Genomic DNA, 18,673 nt, shown 5'->3' on the forward strand with positions numbered 1-18,673 from the left:
TAGGTTTAAAAGTCACCCTAGGTGATTAATTCATGCAGCAGTGTTGCAGGTCTCTCTTTAGATGAAGCACTTAGAAGTATAACCAAGCATGGCTCTAATTTCATATCTGAGACCTGTTTTATTTAGAGTTCTTTGGCAAGTGCTTGCTCTATGTGTTTTTATAGTCTTTGGTTGTGCTATACAAATATCAAAATTATGAATTAACAGATATGCAAAAGTGAAATCCTAGAAGATAGGATAAACATGAAGTCCTCTAATTATCACTCAAATAAGTTTGGTTGACACAGAACTGGGAATTAGATAAAGACATTAATAATTCATAATGCTGAAATTAAAATCTTCTAGTTACAGTACAAAAGAAATCTTAATTTGTACCACAAGGTAATGAATTCAGTACTTTTCATTTGTTAAATATTTGCTTATTACCCCGCACCGTGCATATAACACTGTTCCAAACTTGGAGGGCAAACAGGAAAAACAGAAACTCTCTACCCTCAAGTTGTTTATACTGCAGTCAGTGAAATTTCTCTACTTGGAGATCTTTTAATTCCTCAGTTCATTGTAACATCTTCTTCAGATGAATTGTTTTTTATTTGTTAAAATGAACGTTTAGCACTTTAAATAGTTTCTTCAATGTTCCTGATAGTGAAATAGTCATAATGCTAATTTCCAATACTAATTGTAGAGTTGATAGGAGAAATGCTCAAGATTGATAGTAAAGTGATTTCGATAACCTACAAAATGTCTTGAGGTTTCTCAGATAACAACTTGTCTCCCAGACAAAAATGCACTTATTATTTATATTCCAAGCTTATAAATGTTTTTGTACTTTAATCATATAGAGATTTTACAACATCTTCTAAATCACGTTTTAAGATATTTTGTTCAGTAGATTATCTCATTTGGAAACTATTGATTTATATATACATACTATGTAAATATTAGTATATATTTCTCAATGGCTAGATCAGTGCTTTCTGAACTACTTAAATTTGTTTAATTCATATTGTTCTTCAGCATTTCTTCTACTCACTGGAGCCTATCCTACTGACTTCAAAAAGCCTGAAAAATCTGAAAATCCCATTTAAAGTAACTGTATGGAAAATCTTTAAAATAACATATAATAATGGTAGAGAAGAAGAGTATTTAACATTGTGCTGAAGATCATTCCATTAATAAAGAGATCAATCAATAATTCTAACATTCAGACATATAATAACAATGAAAAACATTAATCATAATACTGAGCAATGACATTTTCAATAAAGGGAGATATTAAATATTGTATAGGAAACTAGTATCTGCAAAGCAGATAAGTTGGCAACGATTATACATATATTTAAAATATGTTGAAACAGTCATAGACAGTTTTTCTTTTTGGCTGAAAAGAGGCATATTGAAGTGTTTAAGCACTACTTCAACTGGAATAGATATTTAGACACTATATAGAAAACACATGATTGCAGAAGAGCAGATATTAGCAGGTGTGTGAATGTGTATGTCTTTAATTAATGCATTTTCATTCATTCAAAATGGAGAAGACTGCCAAATTTACTTTAAAGGTGGCATTGTGATATGTTACAATTCCACTCTTAGACTTTTGCTGCTGTTGCTGTTCCTTTAGTATTCACCAAAGAGTACCGTCCTGTCGTTTATCCAAGTTAGAAATCTAGAAGCAATCCTAGGATTCTCATTATAGGGTCCCCTACCTTCATGCTCCCCACTCAATAAGTAACAGATTCTTGGCTCTCCTATATAGGAAAGCTCTCTCCAATGTACGCCTGCTCTGTCACTCTCCGGGTCCAGCATCTCTGCCTCAGCCTCCCATTGAAGTCACTTCTAGTTCATTCTGTGCAAGGCCATTTTTAAACCTTCCTTAGTCCTAGGCAATTGCCCTTTTAGAAGCTTTACCCTAAATGTTATCAAATGCATTAAAATGTGCCCAAGTCACATATCCAATATAATTTATAGATAACTATGTGAAAGCTGAGTAACATTGCTGTTGTAGTAATATTAGTTGAAAATATTAATTACACAAGTTTTTATCTCAATTTTGCAGATCTTTTTTCATATTCTGGAGCCATGTTTTTCAGGTGTCAAACAATTTTCTAAGTCCTTCTCAAACTCCTAGTCCCTAGTGAGTGTGTTGTTACTGTCACAGGGTTGAACAGCCCAGACAGCAAGATGTCTGAAGATGAAGACCATCACATGGTTGAGTAGATCAGATACGTGGAAGTTGGAATGCAAAGTGTTTGTAGAAAAAAATATACAAATCAAGGAAGAAATTGCAGTGTCAATTAATATGATGTATATCAGATGATAGTATTAAAAAGCCAGCTTCTGTAGGGATGTCAATAAAATATCACCCTACACAGTAATGTCTCAACACCACAGTATGTGAACTGCTTACATATTAAAAAAAAAAATAGGGATGGCAAACCATCAACAAAAAATTAAGTATAGTATGTTCCAAAATGAATGTTGGAAAATGGCAACTGGTTTTGTAAGTGGTTAAGTCACCTATCAGTTTCATGACAATATTTCTAAATCTTTAATATTCCATCTTTAAAATGGAGATAATGAACATTCCTCTTTGATAAATTTGTTGATGAATTTAAACTATACAATTCACATAAACTTCTTAGTGTTGTATCTGGCAAATACTTGATATTTTTGTTATTATTGATAAATAATTAGTAAACAATAACTGTTATGTTATTATGGTCATTATTACAACTTAGACCAGACCAGAACAGACCAGAAAATATTACTGAGATTGGTTTGCTCTTTCATCGTGCTTTTAAAGATGGAAAAGTTAATAATGAGTTATTTTGAGAAGAAATGTGTTGATGTTCTAACGTCCTTGCAAAAACTAAATATCTATTGGATGTAGAAAAAATAGTCTTAGTTTAATGAGAAGGTATAGATTTTAAAAGTATCTTTCCTCCTTGGACTCATAGAGAGCCAGAAAAGGAGATTAAACAAAGGATTTAGAAAGTATAATATAATAAAGAACAGCACCAGCTCTGGACTCTTAATGATTTTGTGGTTTTGATGTGAATAACCCCAGGTCCCCATTCTGACATCAGTACTACCACTCACTGTGTAAGACATGGTCAAGTCGATTAACCTCTCTCTGCTTTCGTTTCTTCATCTGTAATGTGCAAGTAATATTACTTGTCAGTTGCCAACCAGCAGTACTTCTTCAGCTAATTGACTGTGTCAGCAGGGATGCTGCAAAGATTAGCTAATAAATGATTTATAAACCTTTTGAAATATTAAATAAATGATGTAAAAAGCCTTAACAAAAGAAGGACAGAACAAATCATTCCACGCATTAATTCGCTACTTTAGTCATATATATTTTATAAAAAACTTAAGAAGAGGTAACCTTCCATAAACTGAAAATAGGATAGATTACTTGGAATTCTAGAGTGCTTTTCGTTGCTGTTATTTTTTTAAAATCTTCTGTCATAATTAAGAATACACAGAAGAAAAAGTGTATTAGAGGAAATAATTACAGTTCACCTCTTTATATTGATGATAGTATTATGAGACAGGAAAATGAAATTAATAAGAATAAAGAAACATGCTTTCTGAGCTATCAATACTTTTACTATTGACAATGGAATAACATTGACAGATTTACTTTACCAATAAGGATCTTGAGTATGATGATTAAAAATAAATCTACAATATACATTTTTTCAGATGTAAGGACAACATACAAAATCCTGTGCCAAGCATTCTGAGGGGACTCAAAAATCAAAGACCCAGATCTCAAGGAACATATAATATAGGAAGAAGAGCAACATGAAAATAATTAATTCTTGCATAGTACCAAATTAAATATTATAATAAAGTTATTTATTTTACCTGGAGATGGGGAGGTGCTGTAGCTTATAAACTGGGTTTGAAAGATGAGAATTTTGTTGTTCTTGGGAGAGAAGTTCACTCCGGGTTAAGAAAAGCAGCATGAGAAGACCAATAAGAGAACACGAGAGATATAGCAAGTGTTTGCTATGATCTAACTTAGTATACATGGGAGAGATAGTATAGGGAAAAAAGCTAGTAAATTAGGTTGGGTTCACATTCTTGAGGGCCATGCAAATAAAGTTACAACTATGTTTTGAGGGTTCCCAGGAGCCACTGAATATTTTTGAGTATTTTATGTTTAATAAAGTTAATTCTGGTGAAAGTGTAAAGGGTAACTTGGAAAAGAATAAGTTTAGATAAGTAAGTAGTTAGCCTATAATTGCAATAGTCAAGAAAAAAATGATGAAGGGAGTGACCAGACAAAGAACGGAAATGAAGAATACTGAAGAAGCATTGAATGGATAGAATTAAAACAATGAGGTTTGAGAATTGATTAGATGGGAAGATTTAGTGAGATGGAAGTAATTGAACACAATTCTAAGATTTCTATTAATATCATGGATACCTAAGAAAATAGTAGTATTATACACTAAAATAATAAGGATAATAAATAGTTTGGGGGGTGGAGGTAGAGATGCAGCAAAGAGATTCCATTTGAACTTACTGAATTTGAGTTTTTAAGGACAAACATGGGGGAATATCCAATAGGCAGTAAAAATTCCCAAGCTACGCTTCAGAGAAATATCAGGCCCCCAAATTATAGATTTCATAGCCGTCTATAAACCGTTGGAAATTAAGACAATTGGGGTAAATGGGATTACCAAACAGAACATAAAGAACAAAAGAGAGAAAATATATTATTTAATAGTTAAGTGAGGGAAAGGGCAAGAAGAAATATAAGAAGATTATGAGGGAATCAAGAGTACAGTAACTATCAGAGCCAAGGGAGAAAGATGTTTCAAGAAGAGAGGAATAGCAATGTAAAATGTTGTACCAATTTGATATAGATGATTACTGTGAAAAGCCTATTGAATTTTGTGATTAATGTGTAATGGTTTTTCTCTGAGAAAACAATTCTGGTAAATTGATAGATATGTAAGTTAAATTGCAAAGGAATTAAAAATAAAGCATTGTAAAGGATGCAGGAAAATTAGTATCTGCCTCTTTTTCTGTAAGTTTGAGAGTAAATGAAAGTAAAAGTGAGTGAAAAAAAGAACAGAGCTAAAAGATGAAATATATTTTATAACAGGTAATATGTAAATAATTTTATAGGCATTGGAGAAAGCAGGGAAAAGAAAGACTCCAGAAGCACAAGGCAGGATTGAAGGAAAAATAATAGGAGAGAAGACAGAATCAAGAGCACCAGTCAGGTATTAATGTGGCAAAAGGACTCAAATAAAAAGATGGCAATTTTGATGTGATGATAAAGAAACAGCAATTGAAGGAATTTATGTAGGATGACCTTGACATTCTCCATAAATTCATTAGGCAAGATTTTCTATGGAGTGAAAGAAGATGAAATACAAGTGAGACTTAAGAAACACAAAAAAATGAAGAAATTGCTGTTTTTAAGGATGGTGAATGGGTCAGCCAGAGATCAGCAAAGGAATTTATGAATAGTTTTGAGGTTACTTGTTGCCTAATTAGACAGTGAAAATATTTTCTTAAGATAGCCTGTGCTTCTGGCTTTATAACATTTTTAGGCTTTATAACATTTTAGGCTTAACAAATCAAAAAGTTTTGATTTGTTAAGCACTGTGGAAAAAAAAAAAAGGATTTGAATCTGGGCTAAAGGAAGTTTCAGAGAAGAAGTTAAGTAATAATACAATTGACTAGGTCATGAATTTACAAAAACAATATGAAAATGTGCCCATGTCAAAACAAGGAAAAAAATATATATAATCTTGAATGAAGGCATAAGGATCACAATTATCACATTACTGGGGATCAGAGATGAATTGATGAATAGAGAGAAGATTGAGAAGAATAACCATTAGTATCAAATGTTGGACATTTTTGAACTTGAGAATTTTTATTATACACTGAAAATCAGGGAAGAAGTGACGAACTCCCCCCAACAAATGTAGGTGGGTTATTATTTCTAGTAGTATTAGTCAAAAACTTACTGTGAAAACCATCAAAGACAGCCTATTTTTTCTCATATTAGGCAAAATTTATTCTAGCAGTATTTTGTGATTTAAAAAGTCAATACCTTGGATTTAGAACAAAAGAGGGTTTGACTTTGCAGAGTTAATATGTGTTGGCATCATTCTGTGATACAACTCAGTATATGAGATTACTTTTTTTTAAGTGTGCTTTTGATAGAACACTATCCAAACTCTTCTAAAGGACAATACGTGTCCCATTATACCAAATGGTATTCTAGAGCATGCAATGTCATGATCTGGCACAGGATTTATAATTATGCCTTAACAGAGGAGACTTCTGTGGAAATTTTCAAATTGTTACTATTAACAGGGTATGGTTCTTGATTTCTTCTTTGTTGTCACTTACTCCAAAATGTGACTAGAATATAGCCCAATTCAAGGAAAAGGGGAACTAAGGTAGCATCAAGTTCTGGCTCCCTGTCCTGAGCTCATAAGACTTAATTTGAAGCCCTCTGATTTGTGAGATCGGTGGGTTGTTCTTAGAAATAAGCTATTAGATTGTTTGTAAGCCTGAATTAGATAAATAAGTAATATTCTTATGCAGGAAAAGAAAAGAGAAAAAGATAGATAGTATTGTACTTAGCATGGAAATAGCTGATTATTTCCAGAATATTTTAGGAATCAAAAACTTGCTTAGTTAAGTTCTTTACAAAAGGGTTCCCTTCTCTAATCCGTAGTGTTTGTCGGATAGCTTCCTGTTACTGTGTAGATCAACAGTTCTCAAAATTTGGTCCCCCAACTCCTGCATGTCCCCAATGACCCTTTCAATCATTCCCTGAGATACTTTCAGTGGATTCACAAGTTTAAAATAATTTTCATAATAATACTGATGCTATTTACCTTTTTCACTTGGCTGCCATTTGCACTAATGGTGCAAAAGCATGGTGGGGAAAACTGCTGACACCTTAGCATGAATCAAGTCAGTAGCAGCAAACTACTAGTAAGCCTGGTATTCTTCACTGTCACACACTCAGAGTTAATATTTTTAAAATGCAAGATGTACCTAAGAATGTACTTGATTAAGGAGTAAAAATATACTAATTTTGTCAAATCTTGGCCCTTGAGTAGAGGTCTTTTTAATATTCTGTGTGATGAAATGGTAAGTCAGTGAAGATGTACCAAACTGCATGGTTGTCTCAAGTAAGTACTTGTGTGACTGCTTGGGTTGAGAGCTAAATTAGCCACTTTTCTCATGAATCACCATTTTTACTTGAAAGAACAACTGACAAGCAAACTGTGGTTTTTTCAAACTTGGATATTTGGCAGAGATTTTCTTGAAAATGAACAAAGTGAGCTTGTCACTTCAAGAGAAGCAAAATCCAACTGTATCTGTTGCCAATGATAAAATCTGAGCTTTCAAATAAAAATTACAATTTTGGAAAACTTATTATCGGCCCCTGTGAACTTGTCAGTTTCTCAATTCTTAAAGAATTTTCTGCTGAGATAGGTGGCATTACTAACAAATGTGATATTATATAATGAAATAAGCTACTATTTGGAAATTTTACATAACCTAGTGAACCAATATTTTTCCAAATGACCAATACCTGATATTTTAAAAATACACATGGGCAAAAGATCCATTTAAGTTGCAAAGTAGACAATAGATTTTAATAAAACAGTAAGGGAAGCATATTGATATGGTTTTAGATTCCACATTGCAAAATTTAAAAATCCATAATTATCTGAAAAAGCTATTAAAATTCTCCTCACTTTCCCAACAAAGAAATCTGTGTGAGGCCAGATTTTCTTCCTATACTTCAACTGAAACAACATATTGAGACATTGAATGCAGAAGCAGATATGAGAAACCAGGTATCTTTTATTAAGCCAGACATTTGTAAAACTAAGCCAGAAAATTTCAAAATGTAAAACAATGCCATTCTTGTCACTATTTTATTTTGGCTTTGGAATATATATTTCATTTCACTAAAAATATACTATTTACTGAAACGTAATGGGCTTTTTATTTATATTTTAAGTGAATTAATAAATATTTAAAATTTACAGTCTTAATTTCACATATGGTAAATATTGGCAGATATAACTATATAAACAAAATCTCATTCGGGTTCTCAGTAATTTTTGATAATGTAATGGATATCTGAGGCCAAAACGTTTCAGAAACACTAATGTAGACCAAGTCTTAAGCACATAGGAAACTACTTAATGACTTCTATCAAACTTCACATGATTTCATAAAGTAACAATGGAGAAGTCATGTAACTGCATTTGTAATAATGGTAGAGGAAGAATTTTCCTTCTCTTTTAAAAAAAATCATACCATTTATATTAGAGAGAAGACTTCAGTGCCTGCTGATGACATTCTCTCCATTCTTTCTTCCAAGTCTGTGAGTCTCATTTTCATGTGTCCCCATTTACAGGAGTAAAATTAGCATGTTATCCAGTCACCATTTGGCTCATGACTCAATGTCACTATAAAAATCATTTAAGCAGCTTCATAGACGCAACTTCTTTTAGAATACATCTATGCGGACACTTCAATTTGTTTAATACAGGAGATGTAAGTACATACTTTTTCTAGCCTCTTGCAGTCTATCTAAATCTATAAATTATGCTAGGGTGAAATCTGGTTTATCCTCTCAATTTGTGTAAATGATATTTAAAAAGATAAAGGGCATAAATAAGGGAAAGACCAACACAAATTATGAATCTCAGTTTAGAAATCCATTATACAAACAAAACAATTTTAGAATACCAATATACTGTTTCCTTTGTTAAAGAGGGAGAAAGTGAGACTTTTTTAAGAAGGGGGAAAAGAAAGCAAGGTTATTTCTTAGTCATGAATTTTGATTGGATTTTTAGATATCAATATTTAGAAATTTATGCTTTAAAATTTAATCTAATTTTAAATAGTACCGTACTTAAATAATAAAATGTCTTTTCCTCCCTCTAATCCGACTTTGAATATTAGTATAATTAGCTCTTGTATATAACTAGATACAAAAAATAGCACCATATTATCTTGGTTATATCCAATACTACCATTTTGTCATGTCTAGAAAATTCTAATTATAGCAACATAAATAGGAAGCTTTAGTGAAGAGTCAAAGCCCACTTTTGGTAAATTTTTCCAAGTTTTATTCTGATTAGTTTATTTTGCATAAGGCCAGAATGTGTGCTAAGTGCTACTCTATTAAATCTCTACCAGCTGCTAACAATTATTAGACTTTTTTTTTGACTTTTGTCATTTTTGGGTGAACATCTGTCAGCCATAGTCATTTGGCAACAGTTTCCCCAGAATTTCTAAGCTAACTACAAGTCATTATGCAGTGATTATATTGGTGTAAAAGTTATTTCCAATCTCTGGTAGTCATATCAATAAATTGAAAAGTTGTGTCAAGATGTTTAGCTGAAAGGAAAAAAACATAGCTGCCATGCATGTAAAAATTACTGTTTTTGAGCACCTAATGGGAATTCATTAAGGAAGTATAATCATGGAGAGAGAGAAAAAGATACAGAGTTTATAACATGTATATGTTTTGTTTCAAAATGTAATTATGTATTTAAATATGTGCTATTTGTCAGCTATCATTCTTTTTACTGAAAAGTAAGTTTATTGTCTGGAGAAAACAAATCTAATAAAAGTGAAATACTACTTTATAATAATAACTATTATAATAATAATTATAATGGCTACCATAATTGAATGCCCAGTACTTTCTATGTTACTTTAGAGGTTTACAATAAGATGCACATCAATCTAGCAAGTATATTTCATAAATGCTTAAGAAGAAAAGGAGTTTACAGAATAATCTATTCTCACAATTCTCATTATTGTCTTTCACTAAATCCAATTGAAATCTAGATACACACATTTCAAAGATGAACACAGTATACACATACATCTCTCATAACCCTGTTTCTTCTTCCATGTGCTCATTACTTAGGAGTACCCTAAATGAAAATTCAAATTAAGTTTTTGGCTCCCCTCTTATAAATAGAATTAGCACCGTCACAGAAATTAACATTTGCAGATATACAAATCATAATGCAGTGCTCCTTTTAATTCATATCTTCTCATGGAAAATGTCACCACTTTTTTCTGTCTCACTCTGATTTTTCAAATCTTCTTAAAACTATTATCAGCAAAGTGAATTAGATGTAAACTCCCACATACACGAGTATTATTATGACAGTCTACATTTTAAAAAATGATAATGGCAAAAAACAAGGAACTTTATTGCAAAATACAGTGTTCTTTATGCAAAGCCCACAGACTTGGGTTCAAGTCATAGTTCCGTGTGTTATTTAGCAGTCCCTTAACTCTCTGACTTATTTTCTTCAAATGAAAATGAGGATATTTTTGCCTACTTCATAACATTGTTATCAGATAAGAAATAATAGAAGTTGTGCTATTTTTAAAGCCTATGTTTTAAAAAGCCATAAAGAGACTAAGAATGAGAGACAATAACAATGACTTTGAGATGAGCTTATTCCTGTAACCTACTTTGCCTTTTTATCAGATATATTTGATAGATATAAGAAGGTCAATGACTGATTCTAAATTTCCACAAAATGTGCCCTTATTTCAAAATGTGACCATAGAAAGAAATCGGTAAAGATATCCAATTCTAAATCTTTAAAGTAACATAGAAACTAAGTACTGCATTGGTTAATGATAGTGGAGTAGGTAATGAAAATATCATTATAATAGCACCGAATTACTCAAGGTCAAAAACTTTATGCAGATGTGTAGCTTACTCACAGACAGGCAACCTGGTAAAACAGAAAGAGTGGACTGGGATTTGAAGACCTTCATTCCAACCACTTAATTAATTAACTATGTGAAGATGGGCAGATCACTTGAACTATCTGGTCCTCAGATTTTTCAACTATAAAACCTTCCAGAGTTTTAGGATTTGGTGATTTAGTATAACCCACGGATAGGGAAATTCTCTGTGGCTACTGATGAAAGGTGATTAATGTATTTCTTCCTCATTGTTCAGTTCTATTCAACATACTTCTATTCAGCACTGATTATGTGCAAAAGGCTCTACTAGGAATTCTATGTAGTTAAAATATTAACAAAATGCATTTCCTGTCTTGTCAGAACTTGTGATCTGTCTAGAAGGAGAGGCAACCATGATGCCAGTTAGAATTTTAACGCCCTGTACGGGCACAAATCAAGGCCTGTGGGGGTGCTAGGTGAAGAGATGGGGAAAGAAGACAAAGAGAAGATGGCATTGGCTGAATTTTGAGGGCTAAATCCATTTCAACAAGCAAGTTTGTCAGGAGAAGGCATTCCAGGTTGAATAACAGACTTGAGCAAATGCACCATCAGAGAAGCTCTGGGAAAACACTGTGCATTTTTCTGTAGCATACCAAGTATGAGAGTGAGTGGTTAAAGTTAAAGCAGCAAAAGTGGGTTCTTTTCAGATTGTGGGAAAACTCAGCAATAATCCTGGTAAGAGCTTTTTCTGTGTTTTACAGAGAATAAATATGAGTGACATCAAATAGAAACCAACATGACCTGGCAGATGATTAGATATGGATATCAAGTGAGAGAAATAAGTCAAAATATGCCCCAACACGGCGTATTAATGAAGCCAGTTTTCTCTATTTATGTGTTTTGTTGTTGTCTTACTTTGTTTTATTGAATTTGAAATGTTTGTGCAAAACCAAGTGGAAGTCCCTATTCAGCAGGCAGTTGCTCTTGTGTGTGAGGACCTTGGGAGAACATTCTAAATAGCAGGTGCAGACGTTTGTATTATCCATAGTGAGGAATTAGAAGCATTGGGGTTAGATGAGTTATTCAAGTAAGAAAGTAAAGAAGGTCAATGACTGATTCTAAATTCCTACAAAATGTGCTCTGATTTCTAAAGGTGACCCTAGAAAGGGAAGTCTGTAAAAAATACAAAGGTCAAATGGGATGGAACCAGGATAGTAAGGGATCATGAAAGCTAAGGAAGTGACAGTTGTTTTTTTTTTAAATCAGTACTTACCCACCATGTGCCAAACACTGTGTTAATCTCTTGAGATACATAATCCAAGTAAATTCTCATAATCTTGAGAACTAAGTATATTTATCACAATTTATAGATAAAGAACTGAGTACAGAGGGATTAGACATAGCATAACAAGTAAATGGAAAGTCTAGATTCAAATACAGATAAGTCTGATTCTTATAATTATTTTGCCTCTATAACTTTTAATATATGCTAGGGGAGAGTTTCAAGGAGAAAGTAACTGGCAGTGTCATGTGAGCTCAAACAGGATAGACACTCACATGAACATTTAACACTAAGCGGTTACTTAATGTTAATACAGATCATTTCGGTGATCTATATGAAAGTAGTCTCTGTAAAACATACTATATAAAGGCCAATGGAATAGAAAAATTCTAAAGGTTGGTTCAAGGAACGTGAGAAAATAAAAGTAGTTGAACCCTACTGAGAAGTTTAATGAAGGAAAGAGAAGGTAGCGCAAAGATTTATGAAGGTCGAGGAATGGGTATTTGGTTGAATGGTTGGTTCATTTTTTTTTTTAGTAAGGAAAGACTTGAACATGCTTATAAACTTGACAGAGAAACCCAGAGGAGAAAGAAGACTCAAATTATTGAGAAAAAAATGGATGGAGAAAGGTCCTACAGGAGGTAATAGGAAATAGAATCAATAGCATGCCTTAAAAAAAAAAGCAGCTAGTTTATCTAGAAAAGAAACAATAGTGATTTACAGAGAAATGTATTTGAGAAAGGAAGAAATGTAAGAGAACTTGCAGCAGATGTCCTATATCTTCCCCAAGAAGGAAGATGCAAAGTCACCTCTTATGGCAGGTAGTGTCTGGTTGTGTGGACTACAAAGGGTTTGGAATCCTTCCCACAGAGAGAAGCCATACAGAAGAGTCAAATAGAGGTGAACAAAAGAATTTCCGTTCAACTCAGAGTGTATACTAATAATAGAGTAAAAATGTTTAGTTGAGCCAATTGGCACAATTTTATGACTTTTTTGGTAACACTTATCCACCCAGTAATGAGATCAGAGAAAGTGTACTGTGCTGTTTTCCAGGTGAGGCTTAGGAAAGCCAAGGTGACGGTAGACCAAAGGGACTTCTTGATGCTAATGAGAAGCTACACGAAACAGTGGGCAATTGATCCAGACTGGGCCTAGAGGAAACTAAAACAAAAAGGGTTAAAGGAAATAAAGATATGACCAGTGTGAAGAACAGATTCATTATGAGTAAGAGGAAAAGAAAAAAATTGGTGGTTATGGTCACAGAAGGGAATTTCCAAATTCAAGATTCTAGAAATGATATAGTTTTGAGTGATCATTGTTTTTACACTTTCACTTAAAGTGCCATTAATGATTATGTCATCCAGCTGTCCTGCTTTACTTATTAGAAAATGGAAGGCCAGGAGGTCAAGTGATTTTCTGTCACTCCATGACCCAATGTCAGGGGCAGGACTAAATCCAGGATCTTCTGAGGAGCATTTGGAAATTTTAAGTAACATGGTAACAACCATTAAATCATATTCCCATGAAAAAGAATGATGCATATAGTCAAGTGATTGGAACCATAATATAGCCACAGTAAAGCATGCAGTATTCATATATTTCCTATTTCAAAACTTGTATTATGCTATTCCTCCCTGTTTCCTCTTTTAGCTTCCTCTTACAGAAGAGAGAGTATAAAAGTTTTCCCCAGATTAAATTAATAGCTCCCTCATTATGCACTGGGAGAAGAACTAAGCTTTAAGGAAAGTGCTACTGACTGCCATCCTGGATTTCACTGTAAATGGCATCAATTTATTTCAGAGTGACAGTGTGCATGTCCATGATAGTGTATGGGTTCTACCATTTTTGCTTCTTCCACATTTTGTATATTTTGAAAAGACTCCTTTCTGTTGATTATTGGCATGAGTTTTTAATCTTAAACTATAGTAAAACGTAATTGGAATGGGTAAGACAGGAATAAAGACACAGACCTACTGGAGAATGGACTTGAGGATATGGGGAGGGGGAAGGGTGAGCTGTGACAAAGCGAGAGAGAGGCATGGACATATATACACTAACAAACGTAAGGTAGATAGCTAGTGGGAAGCAGACGCATAGCACAGGGAGATCAGCTCGGTGCTTTGTGACCGCCTGGAGGGGTGGGATAGGGAGGGTGGGAGGGAGGGAGACGCAAGAGGGAAGTGATATGGGAACATATGTATATGTATAACTGATTCACTTTGTTATAAAGCAGAAACTAACACACCATTGTAAAGCAAGTATACCCCAATAAAGATGTTAAAAAAAAAAATGTAATTGGAATGTTTAGGAATAGGAGGGAAATTGTGCTACTTTAAAGTCCGGTTTAAACAAAATTAATCCAACAGAAATTCATTATTCATATCTTAGTATTCATCCCTCTTTTGACCTTCAGGAAAGAATATGAGTTTTTAACATAGAAAAAGAAATGAAATATTTACATTTTTCTCCCATAGAATGGGAGAAAATATTTACAAATGAAGCAACTGACAAAGGATTAATCTCCAAAATTTATAAGCAGCTCATGCAGCCCAATAAAAAAAATCAAACAACCCAATCCAAAAATGGGCAGAAGACCTAAATAGACATTTCTCCAAAGAAGATATACAGACTGCCGACAAACACATGAAAGAATGCTCAACATCATTAATCATTAGAGAAAAGCAAATCAAAACTACAATGAGATATCATCTCACACTGGTCAGAATGGCCATCATCAAAAAATCTAGAAACAATAAATGCTGGAGAGGGTGTGGAGAAAAGGGAGCCCTCTTGCACTGCTGGTGGGAATGTGAATTGGTACAGCCACTATGGAGAACAGTATGGAGGTTCCTTAAAAAACTACAAATAGAACTACCATATGACCCAGCAAACCCACTCCTGGGCATATACCCTGAGGAAACCATAATTCAGAAAGAGTCATGTACCAAAATGTTCATTGCAGCTCTATTTACAATAGCCCGGAGATGGAAACAACCTAAGTGTCCATCATCGGATGAATGGATAAAGAAGATGTGGCACATATATACAATGGAATATTACTCAGCCATAAAAAGAAACTAAATTGAGTTATTTGTAGTGACGTGGATGGACCTAGAGTCTGTCATACAGAGTGAAGTAAGTCAGAAAGAGAAAGACAAATACTGTATGCTAACACATATATATGGAATCAAAGAAAAAAAAATGTCATGAAGAACCTAGGGGTAAGATAGGAATAAAGACACAGACCTACTAGAGAATGGACTTGAGGATATGGGGAAGGGGAAGGGTAAGCTGTGACAAAGCGAGAGAGAGGCATGGACATATATACACTACAAAACATAAAATAGATAGCTAGTGGGAAGCAGCCGCATAGCACAGGGAGATCAACTCAGTGCTTTGTGACCACCTAGAGGGGTGGGATAGGGAGGGTGGGAGGGAGGGAGTCGCAAGAGGGAAGAGATATGGGAACATATGTATATGTATAACTGATTCACTTTGTTATAAAGCAGAAACTAACGCATCATTGTAAAGCAATTATATTCCAATAAAGATGTAAGAAAAAATGAAAGATTTACATTTGATGATCTTTTGTTATTACATGTATCTCATATTCTACCTTGAAAATATTTTCTTCATTAAGTCTTTAATTAAGTATGTGTGTTACCAGGTCTGTTTGGGGAAACTCACTTTCATTGAGTCCTTTGTAATTTTGAAGATTTTATTTCAAAGTTTCAGTCAAGAAAGATTATTATTCCTCCCAAGGAATGACTTACCAAGTAAGCAACAAGGGAGCTGTGCTCCTGGACTGGGAGCGGTATTTGGTCACTGGCATTGTTTAGAATTGCTGGTGCATGATGATAATAAAAAGCAAACTGGATTTTGGTCAATTTCATTATTGTTCTTAGGTTCTCTGCAAACAATGCCCTTGCTTATTGCTCATGTCTAGGGTGGAAAACTTCCACTCCACCTCCCACCACTTTGGTATGCTACTGAGCTCAAGTTCTTCTTTCTGGAGTTGAAGACTGACTAAAATGGTATTAGAGAAGGAGAATTTTATGATCTAAACTGGGTGTCCACAGTTTAGATGCAGGCCAAATCTGTCCTTATGCCTATTTTTATAAGTTTAGTTTATTACTTTTATTTAATGTATTCTCTTTGAGTACTTTTATGCCTATTTTTATAAGTTTAGTTTATTACTTTTATTTAATGTATTCTCTTTGAGTACTTTTGTCCTACAACCATAGAGTTGAGTAGTTGGATAAAGACTATATACCCTCAAAGCCTAAAATATTTACTATCAGGCCCTTTACAAAAAAATGTTCCCTGACCCTTGATCAAGAATCAAAGCATTACTTGCTTTGTGGATATGTAAGCAAGACACTTATTTCACATCCATATTATAGGTCAGTAATTTAACAAGTATCTTTGTTAAATGTTTACAATTGAGCAACATTATATTTACCTTTTAATTTTTCTCTGTTTTGTAGCTCCTGCTATGTGGATATTTGTTAGCAATGACTGATGTGGAAACTACATATGCAGATTTTATTGCTTCAGGAAGAACGGGTAGAAGAAATGCAATACATGATATCCTGGTTTCCTCTGCAAGTGGTAACAGCAATGAATTAGCCTTGAAATTAGCAGGTCTTGATATCAACAAGACAGGTGAGTCGTTTGACATCCATCTCTATGAACATGGAATGATTTGCAGCACTTCGCTAAGTAGGATTAAGTCATGAAAAAACACCTTTGAAAGTAACGTAATAGAAAGTTATAAACAGTCTAAGGCAAGATAAAAGGCAGGTACTAATCTCTTAATCACTCCCACTCTGTTTTCAATGACTGCACCTTACAGGGTTTCCCACTCAAAAGCAGAATCCTTAATCTGATTTTACTAATGCAATCAATAAAACACATGAGTTTTTTTTTTTTTATTTAATCCTAATCTCTATAAAAGCTCTGAAATATCTTATGTAGAACATTTAACAAAGTTGGAGCTCCTACCTTTGACAGTTTGGCCACCTGTAACACTTAATAGCATTAGATATTTAACAAGATTCACAGATGAGTCTGACAGATCTCGATTCCAAGAGCCATTTCAAAATAAAAGGGTCTCCAGGACCATTTTTCTTGAGAATGGAAGTAAAATAGTCTATTACATAAATAAGTCTTAGGTAAGAAGTTCTTTCAGTTTTCCTTTCATGATAGACTGAGTTTGAAAAATTTGTCTTACTATTGGGCCTCGAACTCCTACCCACCAAATCTATCTTTAACAATGAAAAAGTAAAATAAGTTTGACATGTCAAAGTACAAAGTGCTGAAACCCCTGATGGCTCTTCCATCCATAGCTTTTGCAAATATCAAAGCTGAATGTATTTCCCTGAAAAACACTTGTGCAAAAAATAATCTTTAAAAGTAAAAAGGAGTTCACAATTAAGGAACCACAGTGTTATATATGTGAAAAACACTGGTCAGTTTCTGACTCTTGGTAACAGCTTGATAATTCTTTGCTATTAGAATTTTCATGGCAAAGCCTTCCAGTTATTGGAAAACTGAGTCAGAGTATATATATATATATATATATATATATATATATATATGTTAATGAAATAGCTCAGCAACATTACCTTAAAATACCTACTGACAGAACTTTATTCAATGACTACAGGTCAGCAGGTCATAGATTGGTCTTTTAAAACTCAGGTTGAAAATAAAACTTTAATAATCACTTCCATGGAGTATATAGACTGATGTATATTTTAGATTTTGTTGTTTCTCTGTTACTACCAGAAGTTAATTTTCAAAATAGCTCTGAGAAAGGCTATAGGGAATTATTCCAATTTGGTGGCATGAAGTAAGTAAATATAATTTTTCTGCAATATTTGAGAATTTACTAATCTTTTTCATAAAATTTGTGTTTTATATGAATACTCTATTTTAAATAATCTGCATTAATTTTAGCCACTCTTACCATGAGGACATTTTTATTCATAGTGTAGTTTAATTTCTTCTTTTTTTGTTTTCACTGAAATTAAGACCCATTAACCTCAAGACCTTTCTTATACAAGAGACTATAGTCTCTTAACATAGTCTATTAGACTATGTTAAAATTTAAATAGGTTGACATTTTATATTAATAATTTTATATTTGATATTAATATGTTATAATTAAATAATTTAAAATAATTCAAATATCTTTATGCTTCCAGATATATTCTTTTTCAAATATTTCTACATGTTAATTGCAATTCTGTAGACCCTGAAAGAATTTTCTGTTTCTCTTCAAATCACAAAATCCAGAATAAGGCAAAGTATAAACAGCACTGACTTTATTTATTATTCTAAGTACCAAGAACTAAAAGTAATAACTGTACAATCAAAAGTCTAAAACATAAAAAATAAAGACAACTGTACAATGGCAAATTAAATATCACTAGCTGAGAATAGCACGGGACTTCCTTTGTAATTCCTGAGTATTTCAGCTTCTATTTAAGTTTATGCTCAACAATATTGTTGTCCCATGTTTATCTTGACTTGTTAACAAGCATCTATTTAGCCACAGCTCTGTGTTTGCAGCATTATTCTGAGCCCTGAGGAGTATCCCTGGATACCTAGAAAGTCCCAAGCCCCATGGGAGTCAAGATCCTCATCTTG

At 33.3% G+C, this 18,673-nt stretch overlaps 1 protein-coding gene across 5 annotated transcripts in view; it reads left to right on the forward strand.

Annotated features, from left to right (window-relative positions):
* PKIA (cAMP-dependent protein kinase inhibitor alpha) overlaps positions 1-18,673 on the forward strand; it is a 96,368-nt gene that overhangs the window by 72,627 nt on the left and 5,068 nt on the right. For 4 of the 5 annotated variants that reach the window (XM_033439857.2, XM_049700203.1, XM_033439860.2 and 1 more), the window contains one exon: positions 16,507-16,684. In XM_033439857.2, the coding sequence (XP_033295748.1) occupies positions 16,534-16,684 (151 nt within the window). In that variant the 5' untranslated portion in view covers positions 16,507-16,533. Of the gene's footprint in view, positions 1-8,467; positions 8,569-16,506; positions 16,685-18,673 lie in introns of those variants that run through there. The other variant, XM_004276191.3, reaches the window with a different exon arrangement.

This window comes from Orcinus orca, chromosome 17 (genome assembly GCF_937001465.1).
Source record: "Orcinus orca chromosome 17, mOrcOrc1.1, whole genome shotgun sequence".
Classification (NCBI taxonomy): domain Eukaryota; kingdom Metazoa; phylum Chordata; class Mammalia; order Artiodactyla; family Delphinidae; genus Orcinus; species Orcinus orca.